The following is a 23,215-nucleotide window of genomic DNA, read 5'->3' as shown; positions in this document are numbered from 1 at the left end:
ACACACACACCTCAGACTGGATACTGTGTCCCAGCACACACCCTGCAACCCAGCTGGGCCCACGGTCGAGGTACACACACTCACACACCAATGTTACTAATGCCTCTTTCACTCTCTCCTCTCTTCTCTCACTCTCCTCTTCCTCTCTTTGTCTCTGTCCTCTCCCTCTCCCTGTAGTCTACAGGAGGTAGTAACAATGCTGCAGTAACAACAGTCTGATCTCTCCCTGTAGTCTACAGGAGGTTGTAACAATGCTGCAGTAACAACAGTCTGATCTCTCCCTGTAGTCTACAGGAGGTTGGATACTTCTATAGAATGCTGCAGTAACAACAGTCTGACTGATCTTTGCTTCTCCTACACCAAACTACAGGAGAAGGAGGTGAGACACACACACACACCCACACACACACACGCACAAGCAAACAAACACACACACACAGGGCTGACCCCATTTAGTTGACTGGTCGATTGTTTGGTTGATAGCCTGTTTGTCGAGCGGTCACAAATATATATGTGACACTTGTCTGATCCGTTCCCCTCTCAGTAGACAAATCCTTGAGGAGACTGCAGGTATGGTCCAGTCCAATAGGTCCAGTCCAATAGGTCCAGTCCAATAGGTCCAGTCCAATAGGTCCAGTCCAATAGGTACAGTCCAATAGGTACAGTCCAATAGGAACGGGAGTATGGTTAAGACTCAGAAGGCGGGTCTCCAGAATGCGCGCTCTCCCGCCAATTCGTGCTCATTCATTATTTCATAACTTCATTGTGTGAATTGTTTACACTTTGATTGGTAGTCTATCAATTCCCCATTACATACACCGAGTGTACAAAACATTATGAAACCCTGCTCTGTCCATGACAGACTGACCAGGTGAATCCAGGTGAAAGCTATGATCCCTTATTGATGTCACTTGTTAAATCCATTTCAATCAGTGTAGATGGAGACAGGTTAAAGAAGGATTTTTAAACCTTGAGACTATTGAGACATGGATTGTGTGTGTGTTCCATTCAGAGGGTGAATGGGCAAGACAAAGTATTGAAGTGCCTTTGAACGGGGTATGGTAGTAGGTGCCAGGTGCACCGGTTTGTGTCAAGAACGGCAACGCTGCTGGGTTTTTCAGCTCAACAGTTTCCCATGTGTACCAAGAATGGTCCACCACCCAAAGGACATCCAGTCAACTTGACACAACTGTGGGAAGCATTGGAGTCACCATTGGCCAGCATCCCTGTGGAATGCTTTCAACACCTTGTAGAGTCCGTAACTCAACAAATTGAAGCTGTTCTGAGGGCAAAAGGGGGTGCAACTCAATATTAGGGAGGTGTTCTTTAATGTTTTGTACACCCCGTGTATATCACCAGTATTACATTTAGCCTTCATCACAGTCATTTCTATTCTACAATGTTTGTTTGGTTACGGTCATTTCTGATAATGCATTCAGTATATTATTATTATTTCATTCGTTTACCGTTGTCATTGTAGGACACGTTGTTTGTGAGAGCTCACAACCTAGGCTACCCTTGTGAGAAACAACTTTTGGTTTATTTCATTCCATTTACGAGTTGTCAATTTATTCATTGGGTTTTGTTTGTAGCGCTCCTGCCAGTATTGAGTAAGGACATGCTCCTGATTACACATAGAAGTAGACCTCGACTACCTGGCATGCACCAACATGTATAAATATGTCCATCAGAGGATGTCTAGGGGTTAAAGGTCTGTCACTGCAACGGTTTTCTGTCATTAGGATTCCGGAGAGGTCGTTTTTGTAGATCCGCAATAACATTCTCTGGGGGGGGTCCAAATCCATTCCTTGTTGCCGTTGTGCCCTTGGGCAGAATATAATATTATAATTCCCTTCTCCCGGCTGTTACAGGTTTTGGTTTTTCCATTTATGTTTTGAGGTTGGACCTTTAGCACACCGATTGGCGTCACCTCATTAGTCCGTAAATGTTACACTTGTGCAGGCTTGTCCATCTCTTTAGTCGGAAGGTGTTTCACCTGTGGTGGCTTGTCCATCTCTTTAGTCGGAAGGTGTTTCACCTGTGGTGGCTTGTCCATCTCTTTAGTCGGAAGGTGTTTCACCTGTGGTGGCTTGTCCATCTCTTTAGTCGGAAGGTGTTTCACCTGTGCTGGCTTGTCCATCTCTTTAGTCGGAAGGTGTTACACCTGTGGTGGCTTGTCCATCTCTTTAGTCGGAAGGTGTTACACCTGTGGTGGCTTGTCCATCTCTTTAGTCGGAAGGTGTTACACCTGTGGTGGCTTGTCCATCTCTTTAGTCGGAAGGTGTTACACCTGTGGTGGCTTGTCCATCTCTTTAGTCGGAAGGTGTTTCACCTGTGGTGGCTTGTCCATCTCTTTAGTATGAAGGTGTTACACCTGTGGTGGCTTGTCCATCTCTTTAGTCGGAAGGTGTTTCACCTGTGCTGGCTTGTCCATCTCTTTAGTATGAAGGTGTTTCACCTGTGCTGGCTTGTCCATCTCTTTAGTCGGAAGGTGTTTCACCTGTGCTGGCTTGTCCATCTCTTTAGTCGGAAGGTGTTTCACCTGTGGTGGCTTGTCCATCTCTTTAGTATGAAGGTGTTTCACCTGTGCTGGCTTGTCCATCTCTTTTGTCGGAAGGTGTTTCACCTGTGCTGGCTTGTCCATCTCTGTAGTCGGGAAGGTGTTACACCTGTGGTGGCTTGTCCATCTCTTTAGTATGAAGGTGTTACACCTGTGCTGGCTTGTCCATCTCTTTAGTCGGAAGGTGTTTCACCTGTGCTGGCTTGTCCATCTCTTTAGTCGGAAGGTGTTTCACCTGTGCTGGCTTGTCCATCTCTGTAGTCGGAAGGTGTTTCACCTGTGCTGCCACAGGTTTCTATTGGCTGGCCCAGTGCTCCAGTTGCCTTGAGAGAGGCGGAGGGTCAACATCTTTAGTTGGCTTTCCCCATAGAGGGAGGATGATGGGTCCTACGCGCATTTCTGCGCACACGGCAGTAGGCTACGTGCGAATGTTCCGAAATGCAATTATCCGGAAAACACTGTTCTCAAAAGCGCAATGCATATAGGAGCAAGTCTCACGTGACAGAGATGAAAGTATTCATTAGAAATGTAGAAAGAGGGTAGATCTAAGGTTGCTTATATGACTAGGGTAGTAATGCCTTTGGCTACTGGACAACGAAAAAAACGTTGATTTGAAAACCAATAGAACATTAGATAAATGCTGGTTTCAATGGCATATGAGGAAGTGTTTATATATACTGAACAAAAATATAAACGCAACATGTAAAGTGTTAGGCTCATGTTTCATGAGCTGAATTAAAAGTTCCCCGAAATTTTCCATACGCACAAAAAGTTTATTTCGATCACATTTTTGTGCACAAATTTGTTTTACATCCCTGTTACTGAGCATTTCTCCTTTGCCAAGATCAACCATCCACCTGACAGGTGTGGCATATCAAGAAGCTGATTAAACTGCATGATTATTACACAGATGCACCTTGTGCTGGGGGCAATAAAAGGCCACTCTCTAAAATGTGCAAAGATGTCTCAACTTTTCAGGGAGGTTGCCTTTGGTATGCTGACTGCAGGAATGTCCCTCAGAGCTGTTACCAGATAATTACATGTTAATTTCTCTATAGGCCGGCTCCACCGTCGTTTTAGAGAATTTGGCAGTACGTCCAACCGGGCCTCACAACCGCAGACCACATGTAACCACGACAGCCCAGGACCTCCGGCTTCTTCACCTGCGGGATCGTGTGAGACCAGCCACCCGGATAGTTGATGAAACTGAGCAGTATTTCTGTCTGTATTAAAGCCCTATTTTGGCGAAACACTCATTCTGATTGGCTAGGCCTGGCTCCCAAGAGGGTGGGCCTTTGCCCTCCCAGGCCCACCCGGTGCGACCCTGCCCAGTCATGTGAAATCCATAGATTAGTGCCTAATGAATTTATTTCAATTGACTGATTTCCTTATATAAACTGGAACTCAGTAAAATATTTTTGTCGCATGTTGCTTTTATATTTTCTGTTCAGTATAATTCTCGCAATTTCTATGGTTGGATTTTGGCTTTTTGAAACAAGGTAAGACATGCCTAAAATGTTTCAAACAATTGCGTTTATGGTTAAATAGTTTTCAAAATGCTGACTACCTCCACTCAAATTGTAAGGTGGGGGATGTTGCGGTGCGCAACAGGTACTGGCCTTTCTCTCCTATCAGAACGAACTGTGCCTCGAGTAGGCCTATGTCCATATTAAAATGTTAATTATCCTACATTTATATTAGTCAATCATTAGTCAATCATAACTGGCATTTAGCCTATATACACTACATGACCAAAGGTATGTGGACACTGCTCGTCGAACATCTCATTCCAAAATTCACTCTTCTGGTAAGGCTTGAACATTGCTGTGGGGACTTGCTTCCATTTAGCCACAAGCATTAATGAAGTCAGGCCCTGATGTTTGGGCGATTAGGCCTGGCTCGCAGTCAGCGTTCAAATTCATCCTAAAGGTGTTCGATGGGATTGAGGTCAGGGCTCTGTGCAGGCCAGTCAAATTCTTCCACACTGATCTTAACAAACCATTTCTGTATGGACCTCGCTTTGTCTCCGGGGTATTGTCATGCTGAAACAGGAAAGGGCCTTCCCCAAACTGTTGTCACAAAGTTGGAAGCACAGAATCGTCTAGAATGTCGTTGTAGCGTTAAGATGTCACTGGAACTAAGGGGCCCGAACCATGAAAAACAGCCCGAGACCATTATTCCTCCTCCACCAAACTTTACAGTTGGCACTACGCATTCAGGCAGGTAGCGTTCTCCTGGCATCCTCCAAACCCAGATTCTTCCGTCAGACTGTCAGAAGGTGAAGCGTGATTCATCACTCCAAAGAACGGGCTTCCACTGCTCTAGAGTCCAATGGTGGCGAACTTTTCACCAATCCAGCCGATGCTTGACATTGCTATGGAAACCCATTTCATGAAGCTCCCGACGAACAGTTATTGTGCTGACGTTGCTTCCAGAGGCAATTTAGATCTTGATAGTCAGTGTTGCAACTCAGGACAGACGTGTTTTACGCTCTACGCCCTTCAGCACTCGGCGGTCCCGTTCTGTGAGCTTGTGTGCCACTTCGCGGCTGAGCAGTTGTTGCTCCTAGATGTTTCACAATAACAACAGTTGACTGGGGCATCTCTCTAGCAGGGCAGAAATTTGACCAACTGACTTGTTGGAAAGGGGGCATCCTATGACGGTGCCACTTTGAATGTCACTGAGCTCTTCAGTAAGGCCGTTCTACTGCCACTGTTTGTCTATGGAGATTGCTTGGCTGTGTGCTCGATTTTATACAACTGTCAGCAATGGGTGTGGCTGAAATGGCCGAATCCATGAATTTGAACTGGTGTCCACATACTTTTGTATATATACTTTCTATTTTATAAGTATATTTTCTGGTGCCTCCCTCATGTCAGTATCGGTGTGGACATGAGACTGTAGCCAATATGTATATAACCTACACTTTGACTTGTAGGCTAATTATTTGCATATACATTTGTCTTATCAAAATATCTGGAGTTTTTCGGTTTTGAATCATTTTAATTGGCAATTGTTGTTAATGGCTCGGTGCCCTCGACGATGGCCTTGATTCCCTAGTAGATTGGGAATGCCAATCTACTATTTTGCCTCTTGAATGGCAAAAGGCCCCTAACATCACATACTTCCAGGCCTGAAGCCGTCAATGCACAACAATTCTTAATGCAATTGCGGGAAAAACACTTTTCGAATGAATAATGATTAATAATACTTTATTATAATTCATTATTATAAAAAATCAGGCCTTTTCAAAGTTTATTCATCACGTGCACAGGATATAGCAGGTTTAATACAGTACAATGAAAGACTTACCTTGAACGCTCTTTCCCAACAATGCAGTGATGATGATGATGATGATAATAATAATATAGATAAGAATATAGATGATCATTTAGATAAGAATATAGATGATGATGATGATATTAATAATACGAATAATAATAATATAGATAATAATAATATAGATAATAATAATATTAATAACGCAAATAATAATATAGAAGATAATCATAATATAGATAATCATAATAATATAGATACTAATAATATAATATAGATAATCATAATAATATAGATACTAATAATATAATATAGATAATATAAATAATTTAGTTAGTAATATTAATAATAATATAGATAATAATAATATAATATTACTAATACTAATATAGATACTAACAATACTAATATAGATACTAATAATATAATATAGATAATATAAATAATTTAGTTAGTAATATTAATAATAATATAGATAATAATAATATAATAATACTAATATAGATACTAACAATACTAATATAGATACTAACAATCTAAATAATATAGATAATAATATTAATAATAATATTGATGATAATAATAATATATATCATAATATAGATAGTAATATAGATAATAATAATAATATTAATACTACTATAGATAGTAATATAGATAATAATAATATAATATGAATAATATAGATATAGATAATAATCATAATAAAATAGATAATGATAATATTGATGATAATAATAATATAGATAATATAAATAACAATATAGATGATGATGATGATAGTACAAATCAGGACGTTTCATGTTTCAAAGTTTATTCACCACGTGCACAGGGTTAGGGCACAGGATACAGCAGGTGTAAAACAGTAGAACGAAAGTCAGAGCCTTTCCCAACAATGCAGTGACGATGAAGATATAATAGAAAATAGAAAATAGAATTAAAAAACACATGAACAAAGATGTGAGTTCAAGAAACACAGGAATGCAAGTACAGTACCAGTTAAAGGTTTGGACACTTACTCATTTTTTTTTTTACATTTCTACTATTTTCTACATTGTGGAATAATAGTGAAGACATCAAAACTATGAAATAACACATATGTAATCATGAAGTAACCAAAAAAATGTTTAAGAAATATTCATCAAAGTAGCCACCTTTTGCCTTGATGACATATTTGCACACTCTTGGCATTCTCTCAACCAGCTTCACCTGGAATGCTTTTCCAACAGTCTTGAAAGAGTTCTCACATATGCTGAGCACTTGTTGGCTGCTTTTCCCTCACTCTGCGGTCCAGTGTCACCAGAAAAGCACCAGAAAAGCACCATCACACCACCTCTTCCATGCTTCTCACGAAGACACAGCCGTTGGAACCAAAAATCTCAAATTTGGACACATCAGACTAAGAGACCGGTTTACACCGGTCTAATGTCCATTGCTCGTGTTTCTTGGCCCAACCAAGTCTCTTCTTCTTATTAGTGTCCTTTAGTAGTGGTTTCTTTGCAGCAATTCGACCATGAAGGCCTGATTCACAGTTTCCTCTGAACAGTTGATGTTGAGTTGTCTGTTACTTGAACTCTGTGAAGCATTTATTTGGGCTGCAATTTCTGAGGCTGGTAACTCTAATGAACTTATCCTCTGCAGCAGAGGTAACTGTCTCTTCCTTTCCTGTGGCGGTCATCATGAGAGCCAGTTTCATTGTTGCGCTTGATGATGTTTTGCGACTGTACTTGAAGGAACTTTCAAAGTTCTTGACATTTTCCGGATTGACTGACCTTCATGTCTTAAAGTAATGATGGACTGTCGTTTCACTTTGCTTATTTGAGCTGTTCTTGCCATAATATGGACTTGGTCTTTTCCTAAATAGGACTTAGTCTTTTCCCAAATAGGGCTATCTTCTGTATACCACCCCTACCTTGTCACAACACAACTGATTGGCTCAAACGCATTAAGAAGGAAATAAATTCTACACATTAACTTTTAACAAGGTACACCTGTTCATTGAAATGCATTCCAGGTGAACACCTCATGAAGCTGGTTGAGAGAATGCCCGTCAGGAAGTCCAGGATCCAGTTGCAGAGGGAGGTGTTTAGTCCCAGGGTCCTTACTTAAGTGATAAGCTTTGAGGGCACTATGGTGTTGAACGCTGAGCTGTAGTCAATGAACAGCATTCTCATGTAGGTGTTCCTTTTGTCCAGGTGGGAAAGGGCAGTGTGGAGTGCAATAGAGATTGCATCATCTGTGGATCTGTTTGAGCGGTATGAAAATTGGAGTGGGTCTAGGATTTCTGGGATAATGGTGTTGATGTGAGCCATGACCAGCCTTTTTAAAGCACTTCATGGCTACAGACGTGAGTGCTACAGGTCTGTAGTCATCTAGTCAGGTTACCTTAGTCTCTGTGACCAAGATCACTATGGTGGTCTGCTTGAAACATGTTGGTATTACAGACTCAATCAGGGACATGTTGAAAATGTCAGTGAAGACACCTGCCAGTTGGTCAGCACATGTCCGGAGCTGGAAATCCGTCTGGCCCCGCGGCCTTGTGAATGTTGACCTGTTTAAAGGTCTTACTCACGTCGGCTACGGAGAGCATGATCACCCAGTCGTCCAGAACAGCTGATGCTCTCATGCATGCCTCAGTGTTGCTTGCCTCGAACGAGCATAGAAGTGATTTAGCTCCTCTGGTAGGCTTGTGTCACTGGGCAGCTCGCGGCTGTGTTTCCCTTCTGTAGTCTTTAATAGTTTGCAGGCCCTGCCAGATCTAACGAGCGTCGGAGCCGATGCAGTACGATTCAATCTTATTTCTGTATTGGCGCTTTGCCTGTTTGATGGTTTTTCAGAGTGTATAGCGGGATTTCTTAAAAGCGTCTGGGTTAGAGTCCTGCTCCTTGAAGGCAGCAGCTCTGCCCTTTAGCTCAGTGCCGATGTTGACTGTAATCAATGGTTTCTGGTTGGGGTATGTACGTACAGTCACTTTGGGGATGACGTCATCGATGCACTTATTGATGAAGCCAGTGACTGATGTGGTGTACTCCTCAATGCCATCGGAAGAATCCCGGAACATATTCCAGTCTGTGCTATCAAAACAGTCCTGTAGCTTATGACCAGGGGATAGAAGCTGTGTAGGAGTCTGTTTGTGAGAGCCTTGATGTACCGGTACCCCCTGCCGGACGGGATCATGGAGAACAGTCCATGTCTCGGGTGTCCAGTAGGCGAAATGCAGATGGGCAACCCAATGCTTCAGCCCATGTATTTATAGCCACTATGCTGCATCAGTTGGACTATAGGTGATTTAATAAAATGATTTAACCTTTATTTAACTAGACTATAGGTGATAATATAAACCATGCATAGAGTTCTCACTTGGTGGAGGTCAGCTACGACTGGAATGTACTTTTCCGCAGCAGGTTAGGAGAATTTGGTCTTTATTTTATACTTTTTTTTATCCCTGTTTTTCCAGGTAAATTGACTGAGAACACATTCTCATTTACAGCGACGACCTGGGGAATAGTTATAGGGGAGAGGAGGGGGGATAAATGAGCCGTTTGGAAAAAGGTTAGCTCAAATTATACATTTTAGCTTTTACATTTGTATCGTTATCATTTAGATATAATTTAGCTTAACCACGACAGTGATATTGAGATACGAAGATGTTATTATAGTTGAAATAATCCTGTTCCATGAAAATCATAACTGGCACGCAGATCGCTAGAAATGATAAGATACAGTGGCTGATGGAAGAGCTTGCTGACCCATGGTGTATGTAGCCTATTACTAGTAACTTAACGAGCGTGAAGGACGATGGATGGTCCAGGTTTTATTTTCTGCTTATCTTCATCTCTGGCTCCATGTCTTAATTATTTAATCACACAGTGCTTAAAGTATCAGACCAGCTCAGTGCATATAGTTGATTTGATTCACACAGTGCTTAAAGCATCAGACCAGCTCAGTGCATATAGTTGATTTGATTCACACAGTGCTTAAAACATCAGACCAGCTCGGTGCAGATAGTTGATTTAATCAAACACAGGGTGTGTCTATATATGGCAAAATACAAGTTTCAAAATGTTGACCAATCGATTGGTCGAAAGAACAAACGACTCGGTCGAGCCAGAGTTTGAGGGTGGGGTACAGCCCTACACACACACACACACACACACACAGACAGACAGAGGACTAACTGCTGGTTATGTTTCAGTATGCGTGTCTCCCGGCTCGTAAGATGCTGTCTGGCAGCCGTGTGTGTCGCAGCAACGCAGACTGCCTCACACACACACATCTTGACACAGACCCTGACACACACTCACCCAGTGTCTGTGTCACACCTTCACTGGAGAACCAGACCAGGTTGATCCGCCTTACTCATCCACCCAATACACAGATGCTGTTTGTGGGGTACCCTCCTCACCTCCAATATGCAGGTCAGTGTGTGTTAAAGCCCCTCCTGTCTGACCAACTAACCCTAACACAGACACTGTCCTCTGTCTCTGTCTGTCTGTCCTGTTATTGTCCCTGCTGTCTTCCTGTCTGACCAACTAACCATAACACTGTCCTCTGTCTGTCTGGTAATGTCCCTCCTGTCTTCCTGTCTGACCAACTAACCCTAACACTGTCCTCTGTCTGTCTGGTAATGATCTTCCTGTCTGACCAACTAACCATAAGTCTGTCTTTCTGTCTGTGTTAATGCCTGTCCTGTCCTGTCCTCCTCAGTCAGTCTGACCAACTTTGCTCCTCGCTTCGGCTTCCTGAACCTGGACCTCCCTGTTGTCATGGAGACCTTCTGCAAGTATCCTTTTGTACATTGACTCCATATTATGGCTGTGTTGGAAATGAACAAAGTTGAAGCAGCTAGGAAACTACAGCTAACTCGCTAGCAATCACAGCTAACATGCTAGCAACCGCAGCTAACTAGTTAGCATCCCAGAGCAGATCTAAGATGTGAGATAATTAACTTGTTCTCTGTAATATCGTATATTTTATTTTTGATAAAATAAATAAAAGTTAATCAGGGGAACCCAATTGAGACCAGGGTCTAATTTTCAATGGTGTTCTCTGAATAATGGTATAGCTTTGGATTCGTGACATTACGTACTTTCTCGACTCATACCCTGACTTTGAGAAGGGATTGCGTGCCGATTAGCTTAGCAACCACCTGACGCAGCATGACACTTGAACGCGATTGGTTGACAGTCTGCTGGGTTGGGCGTTATACGTTCCATCATTCATTGGGATTCCTATCTCCTCCTTTCTTTAACATCTCTGCCTCAAGCAGCTAGCAAACCACAGCTTAGCTAGCAAACCACAGCTAAGTAGCTAGCGAACGACAGCTAAGTAGCTAGCGAACCACAGCTAGCTAGCTAGCGAACCACAGCTAGCTAGCTAGCGAACCACAGCTAAGTAGCTAGCGAACCACAGCTAAGTAGCTAGCGAACCACAGCTAAGTAGCTAGCGAACCACAGCTAAGTAGCTAGCGAACCACAGCTAAGTAGCTAGCGAACCACAGCTAAGTAGCTAGCGAACCACAGCTAAGTAGCTAGCGAACCACAGCTAAGTAGCTAGCGAACCACAGCTAAGTAGCTAGCGAACCACAGCTAAGTAGCTAGCGAACCACAGCTAAGTAGCTAGCGAACCACAGCTAAGTAGCTAGCGAACCACAGCTAAGTAGCTAGCGAACCACAGCTAAGTAGCTAGCGAACCACAGCTAGCTAGCTAGCGAACCACAGCTAGCTAGCTAGCGAACCACAGCTAGCTAGCTAGCGAACCACAGCTAGCTAGCTAGCGAACCACAGCTAGCTAGCTAGCAACATAAAATATTGTTGGTGACGTTCAGTGTTGTAGTGCTATTTATTTTTAAATTACGTTTAAATGTTCTGTGTGGCTCTGTTGGTAGAGCATGGCACTTGCAAAGCCACGGTTGTGGGTTCAATTCCCACGGAGGACCAGTGTGAAAAAAGTATGAACTCACTACTGTAAGTGGCTCTGGATAAGAGCGTCTGCTAAATTTCTCAAATGTAAATCATAATTTCCTCAATCAAAGTTTGTACCGACAGATGTAGCCTATCATTATAGAATATGCATAAAATGCATCCTCCAATTCCAATGTCTGACTATGCCCACACGGTTCTATTGTCTCAAGAAATGTTATAAATGTAATACCCTCAAACACCAAGGTAGGTATTCCTCATTTCAAAATAGGCCATCACTGTCATAAATGATCATTCTTCACGATTGAAATGTCCAAACTGCATCTGCATGCAAATCATCTGATCTCAATCCGTTTCCTGGAAGTAGGCATTTAGTGCTTCTTGAATGACACTTTCATGAGCCAATTAGAACAGATGGTGTTAATCTGTCTAGGACTGGGGTTCCGCTAGGGGAACCCCTCGCTAACAGCCAATGAAATTGCAGGGCGCCAAATTCAATCAACAGAAATCTCATAATTCAAATTTCTCAAACATACAAGTATTAGACACCATTTTAAAGATACAATTCTCGTCAATCCAACCACAGTGTCCGATTTCAAAAAAGCAGAACATATCATTATGTTAGGTCAGCAACTAGTCACAGAAAGCATACAGCGATTTTCCAACCAAAGAGAGGAGTCACAAAAAGCAGAAATAGAGAAAATGAATCACTGACCTTTGATATTCTTCATCAGATGACACTCCCGGAATAACATGTTACACAATACATGTATATTTTGTTCGATCAAGTTCATATTTATATCAATAAACCTCAGTTTACATTTGGCTTTGCCTCCAAAACATCCCGTGAATTTGTACAGAGCCAAATCTTTCAATCACCCATGCTCCTAAAAATCAATGAGGAGATGGGAGATGCGGGACTTACAGCGCATTAAGCATCACAAATAGAACCAAACGCAGAAGCTCAAATAACCAAGTTCTATATTAGCGCCTGCCTACACAGACGGTCGTTGACACGCACGGGCAGTGTGGTGCAATGATTTAATAACATGTATCATATTAATAAGTTCAGGGTTCAAAGAATGCAGTATATCTTTTTAAAATGAATACTGTCTCTAGATCTCTTTTTTTATCGGACAAAAGCCGTCTATTACCGGCTAACGGAAACCATGGTGTGTTGGGGTGTCAGTGTAGTATGTGTGGGTAGAGTCTAGTGGGTGCGTGGGTAGAGTCTAGCGGGTAGAGTCTAGCGGGTGCGTGGGTAGAGTCTAGCGGGTGCGTGGGTAGAGTCTAGTGGCTGCGTGGGTAGAGTCTAGTGGCTGCGTGGGTAGAGTCTAGTGGGTAGAGTCTAGTGGGTGCGTGGGTAGAGTCTAGCGGGTAGAGTCTAGCGGGTAGAGTTTAGCGGGTAGAGTCTAGCGGGTAGAGTCTAGCGGCTGCGTGGGTAGAGTCTAGTGAGTAGAGTCTAGCGGCTGCGTGGGTAGCGGCTGCGTGGGTAGAGTCTAGCGGCTGCGTGGGTAGAGTCTAGCGGCTGCGTGGGTAGAGTCTAGTGGCTGCGTGGGTAGAGTCTAGTGGGTGCGTGGGTAGAGTCTAGTGGGTAGAGTCTAGCGGGTAGAGTCTAGCGGCTGCGTGGGTAGAGTCTAGCGGGTAGAGTCTAGCGGGTAGAGTCTAGCGGGTAGAGTCTAGCGGGTAGAGTCTAGCGGGTAGAGTCTAGCGGCTGCGTGGGTAGAGTCTAGCGGGTAGAGTCTAGCGGGTAGAGTCTAGCGGGTAGAGTCTAGCGGCTGCGTGGGTAGAGTCTAGCGGGTAGAGTCTAGCGGGTAGAGTCTAGCGGGTAGAGTCTAGCGGCTGCGTGGGTAGAGTCTAGCTGGTGCGTGGGTAGAGTCTAGTGGCTGCGCGGGTAGAGTCTAGCGGGTAGAGTCTAGCGGGTAGAGTCTAGCTGGTGCGTGGGTAGAGTCTAGCTGGTGCGTGGGTAGAGTCTAGCGGGTGCGTGGGTAGAGTCTAGCGGGTGCGTGGGTAGAGTAGTGGGTAGAGTCTAGCGGCTGCGTGGGTAGAGTCTAGCGGCTGCGTGGGTAGAGTCTAGCGGGTAGAGTCTAGCGGCTGCGTGGGTAGAGTCTAGCGGGTAGAGTCTAGCGGGTGCGTGGGTAGAGTCTAGCGGGTAGAGTCTAGCGGGTGCGTGGGTAGAGTCTAGCGGGTGCGTGGGTAGAGTCTAGCGGGTGCGTGGGTAGAGTCTAGCGGGTGCGTGGGTAGAGTCTAGCGGGTAGAGTCTAGCGGGTGCGTGGGTGGAGTCTAGCGGGTAGAGTCTAGCGGGTGCGTGGGTAGAGTCTAGCGGGTAGAGTCTAGCGGGTGCGTGGGTAGAGTCTAGCGGGTGCGTGGGTAGAGTAGTGGGTAGAGTCTAGTGGCTGCGTGGGTATAGTCTAGTTGCTGCGTGGGTAGAGTCTAGCGGGTGCGTGGGTAGAGTCTAGTGGGTAGAGTCTAGCGGGTGCGTGGGTAGAGTCTAGTGGGTAGAGTCTAGCGGGTGCGTGGGTAGAGTCTAGCGGCTGCGTGGGTAGAGTCTAGTGGCTGCGTGGGTAGAGTCTAGTGGCTGCGTGGGTAGAGTCTAGCGGGTGCGTGGGTAGAGTCTAGCGGGTGTGCATAGAGTCAGCACAACAATAAAATGGGGGTCAATGTATATAGTCCAGTGGCCGTTTGATTAACTGTTCAGCAGTCTTATTGCTTGGGGGTAGAAGCTGTTCAGGAGCCTTTTGGTTCCAGACTTGGCGCTCCGGTACCTCTTGCCGTGCGGTAGCAGAGAGAACAGTCTATGACTTGGGTGCTGGAGTCTTTGACAATTTTGAGAGCCTTCCTCTGACACTGGATGGCAGGGTGCTCGGCCCCATTGATTTACTGGGCTGTACGCACTATCCTCTGTAGCGCCTTCTGGTTGGATGTCAAGCAGGTGTCGAACCAAACTGTTGCAAAATAAATGTAGAAGTCTATATTATTCAATTATTGCACCCACACTGCTCGCGTCTGCATTGCCAAGGGCTAAACTAGAAGTCAGTTCCATTTCTGACACAGATCGCGCTGCAAGTCCTGCCTCTCCCATCTCCTCATGGGTTTATAGAAGCAGGTACCTACGTGCCATCTCCTCATTGGTTTATAGAAGCAGGTACCCACATGCCATCTCCTCATTGGTTATACCCACGTGGGTGACTGAAAGACAAACGAGGTCAGTGGAGGTAATGCACCTAATTTATGAATGTTGCCAATCGCAATGTAAAGTCAAGAGAAGAAAAGCCTGGAAGGAGGAGAGATGACTAGAAACAATTCGGTTGACCGTTTTATCTGTGGATTAATTGGAGTAGAGGACCTTGTGCATTTCAGGTAAAATAACAACTCGAATTTATATCCCAAGACAAATTAGCTAGCAACAGCAAGCTAGCTAAATAGGACTAATTAGCTAGCAAGTGCAAGGTAACTAACTAAATTGCCATAAATGTTTAATGCTTTTCGACCTGTCCTCAAATTAATATAATTGGTTCAGAGTTTGTTTTGATATTTTAACCTGCGTGTCGTGATTGCGTTTGGTGTAGGGGGACAGCCGGTTTGGGTTCTGTGTTAGAGTTGAGCTTGGAGGGCTCATATGGTGTTGAACGATGAGCTGTAGTAAATGAACAGCATTCTCACGTAGTTGTTCCTGTTGTCCAGGTGGGAAAGGACAGTGTGGAGTGCAATAGAGATTGCGACATCTGTGGGTCTGTTGGGTCGGTATGTGAATTGGAGTGGGTCTGGCATGATAGTGTTGTGACCAGCCTTTCAGCGCATTTCATGGCTACAGATGTGAGTGCTACGGAGCGATAGTAAAGTATTGCATGTATTACAGACTGGGTCAGGGAGAGGTTGAAAATGTCAGTGAAGACTCAGACTTCCGGAACAGCTGGTGCTTTCCGCAAAGCAAGCATACAAGGCATTTAACTCGTCTGGTAGATTTGCGGCACAGGGCAGCTCAAGGCTGGGTTTCCCTTTGTCATCCGTGATACTTTGCAAGCCCTAGCACATCCGACAAGCATCAGAGCTGGTGTAGTAGGATTTGATTTTAGTCCTATATTGCCGCTTTGCCTGTTTGATCGATCAATCTATCAAGTTTATTTAATAAGCTCTTTTTACATCAGCTGATGTCACAAAGTGCTGTACAGAAACCCAGCCTAAAACCGCAAACAGCAAGTAATGCAGATGTAGAAGCACGGTGGCTAGGAAAAACTCCCTAGAAAGGCCAGAACCTAGGAAGAAACCTAGAGAGGTATCAGGCTCTGAGGGGTGGCCAGTCCTCTTCTGGCTGTGCCGGGTGGAGATTATAACAGAACATGGCCAAGATGTTCAAATGTTCATAGATGACCAGCAGGGTCAAATAATAATAATCACAGTGGTTGTAGAGGGTGCAACAGGTCAGCACCTCAGGAGTAAATGTCAGTTGGCTTTTCATAGCCGATCATTCAGAGTTGGAGACAGCAGGTCCGCGACACGTCCAGTGAACAGGTCAGGGTTCCATGGTTCGTCGGAGGACATATCGGTATTTCTTACAAGCGTCCGGGTTAGAGTCCCGCTTTTTTGAATGCGGCAGCTATCTAGCCTTTAGCTCAGTGCGGATGTTGCCTGTAATCCATGGCTTCTGGTTGGGATATGTACAATAATTTCAAAAACACTAGCATATAACGAGACAATTCTTTATACATTAAAACATAGGATAGCATGTAACAGTATAACTTTAAACCGTCCCCTCGCCCCGACACGGGCGCGAACCAGGGACCCTCTGCACACATCAACAACGGTTGCCCACGAAGCACGGTCGTTACCCATCGCTCCACAAAAGCCGCGGCCCTTGCAGAGCAAGGGGAAACCCTACTTCAGGTCTCAGAGCAAGTGACGTAACCGATTGAAATGCTATTAGGATAGCATGACTATTTATGTCACCTCCCTTTTTTAAGTCTCAACCTAATAGAACATGACTTACAAGAATTTTCATGAAACAAGCATTAACATTAAACATGCATTAACATGAGGGAAAATAAAATACTTTTTTTTACACTCAGTATATTACAATTGTAAATTACTTCCATTGTCATTTGAGTTTTAGGGGGAAAGGAATGTATGAATTTAAACATTAGTACATACTTTTTCACCGCACACAAGGCAATAGCTTCGTTGAGACTGTCCATATTGCCACAGGGTCACCATGACGCCCTTAACCTCTCTTGGGCACGTGAGACGGTAGCGTCCCACCTCTTCAACAGCCAGTGAAACTGCTGGGCGCCAAATTCAAATACAGAAATACTCATTATAAAAATTCAGAAAACAAAACATATTTTATATAGGTTTAAAGATTAACTTCTTGTGAATCCAACCACGGTGTCAGATTTAAAAAATGCTTTACGGCGAAAGCATACCTTACGATTATTTGAGAACATAGCCCACTAGACAAATCATTACAAACAGTAACCAGCCCAGTAGAAGAGTTACACAAGTCAGAAATAGAGATAAAATTAATCCCTTACCTTTGATGATCTTCATATGGTTGCACTCAGCAGACATTCATTTACTCAATAAATGTTCCTTTTGTTCGATAAAGTCTCTTTATATCCAAAAACCTCAGTTTTGTTCGCGCGTTTTCTTCAGTAATCCATAGGCTCAAACGCAGTCAAAAACAGGCAGACAAAAAAATCCAAATTGTATCCATAAAGTTCATAGAAACATGTCAAACGATGTTTATATTCAATCCTCGGGTTGTTTTTAGCCTAAATAATCGATAATATTTCAACCGGACAATAACGTCGTCAATTTAAAAGGTAAACAAGAAAGGCTATCTCTCTGTCGCGCGCATGAAAAAGCTCTGTGACACTTTAGGGTCCACTCATTCAGACTGCTCTTACTTCCTCATTTTTCAGAATATAAGCCTGAAACAATTTCTAAAGACTGTTGACATCTAGTGGAAGGCATAGAAACTGCAATTTCAGTCCTAAGTCAATGGATACTGTAATGGCATTGAATAGAAAACTACAAAACCAAAAAAGAAACGACTTCCTGAATGGATTTTTCTCAGGTTTTCGCCTGCCAAATCAGTTCTGTTATACTCACAGACACTATTTTAATGGTTTTGGAAACTTTAGAGTGTTTTCTATCCAAATCTACCAGTTATATGCATATCATATCTTCTGGTCCCGAGAAAGCAGGCAGTTTAAATTGGGCATGCATTTCATCCAAAATTCCAAATGCTGCCCCCTACCCTCGTGAAGTTAACCCAGTGTGTGTAGTGTCTATCTGTCCTGTAGATATCTTAACCCAGTGTTTATCAGATACGTTGTGTCCCTGTCTGGAGCGTTAGCCGTGGTCAACTCTGTTCCATGCTTCGCCCTTGACGGCCAATGGATGCTCTCCGCTCTGCTGGAGGCCACGCTGGTCACTGTGGTTACAGATCGGCAGCACCGCGAACTGATTGGCTTTTTCCTGTTGCTGGGAGGAAGTGCTCTGCTGGCTGCTAATGTAGCGCTGGGGCTGTGGATGGTTACTGCCCGGTAACGGTAACTATGACTACCAACCACCACCAACGCCTCCATGGCAACCAACGCCAAGAGACTATCTCCCGGGGTGCTGTGCCGTGCCTCCGCACAAAGGCATTGTGGGTCTCTTCCTGCTCGTCTCTGAGAGAAAGACTCCAGTTCCCATCAGGCACTGCGGTGCACATGGTGACTAAGGGATGCTGGGGAAATTTTGTGTTCAGCTGCACCTTCTCTGCTCGTGTGTGTGTGTGTGTGTGTGTGTGTGTGTGTGTGTGTGTGTGTGTGTGTGGCGTCACACGCGCTGTGAAGAGGTATGTGTTTCTGTTTTCTAGGGAATTCATGATACATTGTTGTTTTATCTATTTGTCTCCTCTTTGTCTGTGTCTGTCTGTCTCTCAATTTAATTTAATTTAATTCAAGGGCTTTATTGGCATGTGAAATAGATAATAAACAATAATAATTAACAGTAAACATTACACTCATAGAAGTTCCAAAAGAAAGACATTTCAAATATATTGCTCTCTCCCCATCTCTCTATGTGAAATAAAGAGGAATGATCAATGGACTTTTCAGTTCTTCATATTCCTACCAGTCTGTGTGTGTGTGTGTGTGTGTGTCTGTGTGTTTCTAAGTAGGAGATGTGTAATTTACTGGGGTGTGTAACCCACAGACAAATGCCAGTAAATACTGATTCTACTTCTGTCTAACCACAGAGATGTGTGTCTGTCTCCAGTCTGTGTGTTTAACTTTGTCAAGATAAGCACACATCTAGTTGTGTGTGTGTGTATATATGTGTTTCAGTCAGTAAAGTGTGTAGGGGGATGGTGTACTTCAGAGCAATGACAGGCTGGATCGAGGTTTGTATAAACATGGGAGGGAGGGGTGAAAGAGTTATCTGAGTTCTGAACAACTGAATGTGTGTTTGATGAGTGGTTTTATTTGCAAGGGAAGTCATGTCTTTTTAAGGATACTGGCCCAACGTTCTTAACTGCTAAACTACCTGCCGCCCTCATGCAGAAACACCATGGTCCCTTCTGTATTGTGTTTGTACTGTTAGTGTCTGTAGATGGTTAGACCAGTCACCTCTATCCTAAGGCTACACCACTCTGGTCTGTCTTTTCAGATCTGATTATGTTTGAGACCAGAACATCCCAGTGTCCAGAACAAGAAATAAAAAAATACATGCAAACACAGGGAGATGTCATGTTAATATGATCTGCTAATACCATGTTTCTCTCTGATGCTACACAGACACACTCACTGAAGGAAGGAAGACACACTCACTGAAGGAAGGCAGACACACTCACTGAAGGAAGGCAGACACACTCACTGAAGGAAGGAAGACACACTCACTGAAGGAAGAGAGACACACTCACTGAAGGAAGACAGACACTCACTGAAGGAAGACAGACACACTCACTGAAGGAAGACAGACACACACAACATTGCATGCACAGACACACGCTGTTAGAGATCATTTTATGCAACCCATGATCATGGGTGTGAGTGTGTGTGGGAGAGAGAAAGTGGTTTAAACATGCATGAAACAGTAGAATGAACTGGAGAAGTGAGAGTGAATGTCTGTGAGTGTCTGTGAGAGTGAATGTCTGTGAATGTGCATGTCTGTGTGTACAGAACAGAAATGCAAAAGTGCACAGTATGTCTAATTGTCTCTATTTGACCTATATCGACCACTGGGCCTCTCCAGTAGTGAACCAGTAGGAATCAATAGGCCTCTCCAGTAGTGAACCAGTAGTAATCAATAGGCCTCTCCAGTAGTGAACCAGTAGGAATCAATAGGCCTCTCCAGTAGTGAACCAGTAGGAATCAATAGGCCTCTCCAGTAGGAATCAAAGGTCTGATTTTTAGTTAGCTATGCGATAGTATTGTGTGGGCAATGATGGGACCAGAGTTTTTATAATCAGGTCACATGGTGTAAAAAAAGCTCCTGGCCTTCGGGAGGATGAAAGCCTGTCAAACTGCAGAATCTTTCTACTTGTTCATATGAATTCTATTTTAAAGAAGGGGGGTTTCCTATACACAGAGAAAGCAACATGATTGGACAATAAAACTCAGTGCTGATCTTGCTTTATACAGGATTGTATCGTGCAGTCCTGCCCTATGCAACTGTAGGCCTAATTAAACATGAACTCAGTCTGATTTTGTGTTTATTGATTCATTGCAGTTGATCATTTAGGATTGAAAAGGTCTAGGTAGCCTAGACAGCCCAAGTTTGAAGAAATTACCAAATTTGATCCCATTCACATTTTCTCACAAATGGGCTATAAATACACCACTGATTTACCCTGGCCAGAGGGACATGGAATAGAGCAGACTATGTAGCAGCTGCTGTTCTTAGTAACAGTTGATAAGACGGAACAATTTGATTGGTTTCCATGTAATCCAGCATGTCAGATGGCTGGTGTTTATGAATATACTGTATGCTAATACATTTATGGAAGAGTTGTTGCTTGTGTCTGTCGGGAGTGATGTCTTATCACGTTTGCTGAATAAATACCTGAGGAAAGTTGGAGAGCACGCTTTGATGTGTTGTGCCCGCCCGCGTGACCTGCGATTTCCTTGAATCTGATTGGTCCAGACACTGATGATTGGTCCAGACAAGAGCCTGCAGCACTCCGATGTGAAGGGCAGAGATATTGTGTGCGAGTTGACAAATCATCCGGCAAATCGGTCTACAAAACAGCACTTTCTCATCATTTTAACATTTTGCGTTGATATATTTTATTAAACTAAATCAAACGTGGGATTGGAATGTGCTGATGCCGCCTCACCACACATTTTCTGGCGGCCCTGAATGGAGTTGTTATAGACAAGTATGGGAGCGCAGCTAAATTTCCTCAATTAGCTGTACTACATTAGCTAGCTGACTACTGTCTGTACATCCGGCGCCGAAACGAGATGGCCGCCTCGCTTCGCGTTCCTTGGAAAATATGCAGTATTTTGTTTTTTTATGTGTTATTTCTTACATCGGTACCCCAGGTAATCTTAGGTTTCATTACATACAGTCGGGAGGAACTACTGAATATACGATTAACGTCAACTCATCATCGTTCCTACCAGGAATATGACTTTCCCGAATCGGATCCAGTGTTTTGCCTTCCACCCAATACAATGGATCTGATCCCAGCCGGCGACCCTGTGCGACGCCGTAAAAGGGGCAAACGAGGCGGTCTCCTGGCCAGGCTTCGGAGACGGGCACATCGCGCTCCACTCCCTAGCATACTACTCGCCAATGTCCAGTCTCTTGACAATAAGGTTGATGAAATCCGAGCACGGGTAGCATTCCAGAGAGACATCAGGGATTGCAACGTGCTCTGCTTCACGGAAACATGGCTAACTCAAGAGACGCTAACGGAGTCGGTGCAGCCAGCTGGTTTCTTCATGCATCGCGCCGACATGATCGCGCCGACTCTCTGGTAAGAAGAGGGGCGGGGGGGTATGCCTTATGATTAACGAGACGTGGTGTGATCATCATAACAACACACAGGAACTCAAGTCATTCTGTTCACCTGATCTAGAACTCCTCACAATAAAATGTCGACCGCATTATCTACCAAGGGAATTCTCTTCAATCATAATCACAGCCGTATATATTCCCCCCCAAGCAGACACATCGATGGCCCTGAACGAACTTTATCTGACTCTTTGTAAACTGGAAACCACACACCCTGAGGCTGCATTCATCGTAGCTGGGGATTTTAACAAGGCTAATCTAAAAACAAAACTCCCTAAATTCTATCAGCATATCGATTGTGCTACCAGGGCTGGAAAAACCCTAGATCATTGTTATACTAATTTCCGCGACGCATATAAGGCCCTCCCCCGCCCCCCTTTCGGAAAAGCTGACCACGACTCCATTTTGTTGATTCCAGCCTACAAACAGAAACTAAAACAACAAGCTCCCGCGCTCAGGTCTGTTCAACGCTGGTCCGACCAATCTGATTCCACGCTTCAAGACTGCTTCGATCACGCGGATTGGAATATGTTCCGCATTGCGTCCAACAACAATATTGACGAATATGCTGATTCGGTGAGCGAGTTCATTAGGAAGTGCATTGACGATGTCGTACCCACAGCAACGATTAAAACATTCCCAAACCAGAAACCGTGGATTGACGGCAGCATTCGCGTGAAACTGAAAGCGCGAACCACTGCTTTTAACCAGGGCAAGGTGACCGGAAGCATGACCGAATACAAACAGTGTAGCTATTCTCTCCGCAAGGCAATCAAACAGGCTAAGTCCCAGTACAGAGACAAAATCGAGTCGCAATTCAACAGCTCAGACACAAGAGGTATGTGGCGGGGTCTACAGTCAATCACGGATTACAAAAAGAAAACCAGCCCCGTCGCGGACCAGGATGTCTTGCTCCCAGACAGGCTAAACAACTTTTTTGCCCGCTTTGAGGACAATACAGTGCCACTGACACGGCCCCCTACCAAAACCTGCGGGCTCTCCTTCACTGCAGCCGAGGTGAGTAAAACATTTAAACGTGTTAACCCTCGCAAGGCTGCAGGCCCAGACGGCATTCCCAGCCGCGTCCTCAGAGCATGCGCAGACCAGCTGGCTGGTGTGTTTACGGACATATTCAATCAATCCTTATCCCAGTCTGCTGTTCCCACATGCTTCAAGAGGGCCACCATTGTTCCTGTTCCCAAGAAAGCTAAGGTAACTGAGCTAAACGACTACCGCCCCGTAGCACTCACTTCCGTCATCATGAAGTGCTTTGAGAGACTAGTCAAGGACCATATCACCTCCACCCTACCGGACACCCTAGACCCACTCCAATTTGCTTACCGACCCAATAGGTCCACAGACGACGCAATCGCAACCACACTGCACACTGCCCTAACCCATCTGGACAAGAGGAATACCCATGTGAGAATGCTGTTCATCGATTACAGCT

The 23,215-nt window shown here is 44.2% G+C and overlaps 1 protein-coding gene across 2 annotated transcripts in view; it reads left to right on the top strand.

Moving 5' to 3' along the window:
- The window catches only part of mbtps2 (membrane-bound transcription factor peptidase, site 2), a 34,175-nt gene extending 15,173 nt beyond the window's left edge, over positions 1-19,002 (top strand). For both annotated transcript variants that reach the window (XM_071327898.1, XM_071327899.1), the window contains 4 exons: positions 288-379; positions 10,035-10,257; positions 10,547-10,622; positions 18,087-19,002. In XM_071327898.1, the coding sequence (XP_071183999.1) occupies positions 288-379; positions 10,035-10,257; positions 10,547-10,622; positions 18,087-18,309 (614 nt within the window). In that variant the 3' untranslated portion in view covers positions 18,310-19,002. The remainder of the gene's footprint in view (positions 1-287; positions 380-10,034; positions 10,258-10,546; positions 10,623-18,086) is intronic.
- The last annotated feature ends 4,213 nt before the right edge of the window (positions 19,003-23,215 follow it).

Source organism: Salvelinus alpinus, chromosome 10, assembly GCF_045679555.1.
Source record: "Salvelinus alpinus chromosome 10, SLU_Salpinus.1, whole genome shotgun sequence".
Taxonomy (NCBI): domain Eukaryota; kingdom Metazoa; phylum Chordata; class Actinopteri; order Salmoniformes; family Salmonidae; genus Salvelinus; species Salvelinus alpinus.
This window is presented reverse-complemented; position numbering and strand designations above follow the sequence as displayed.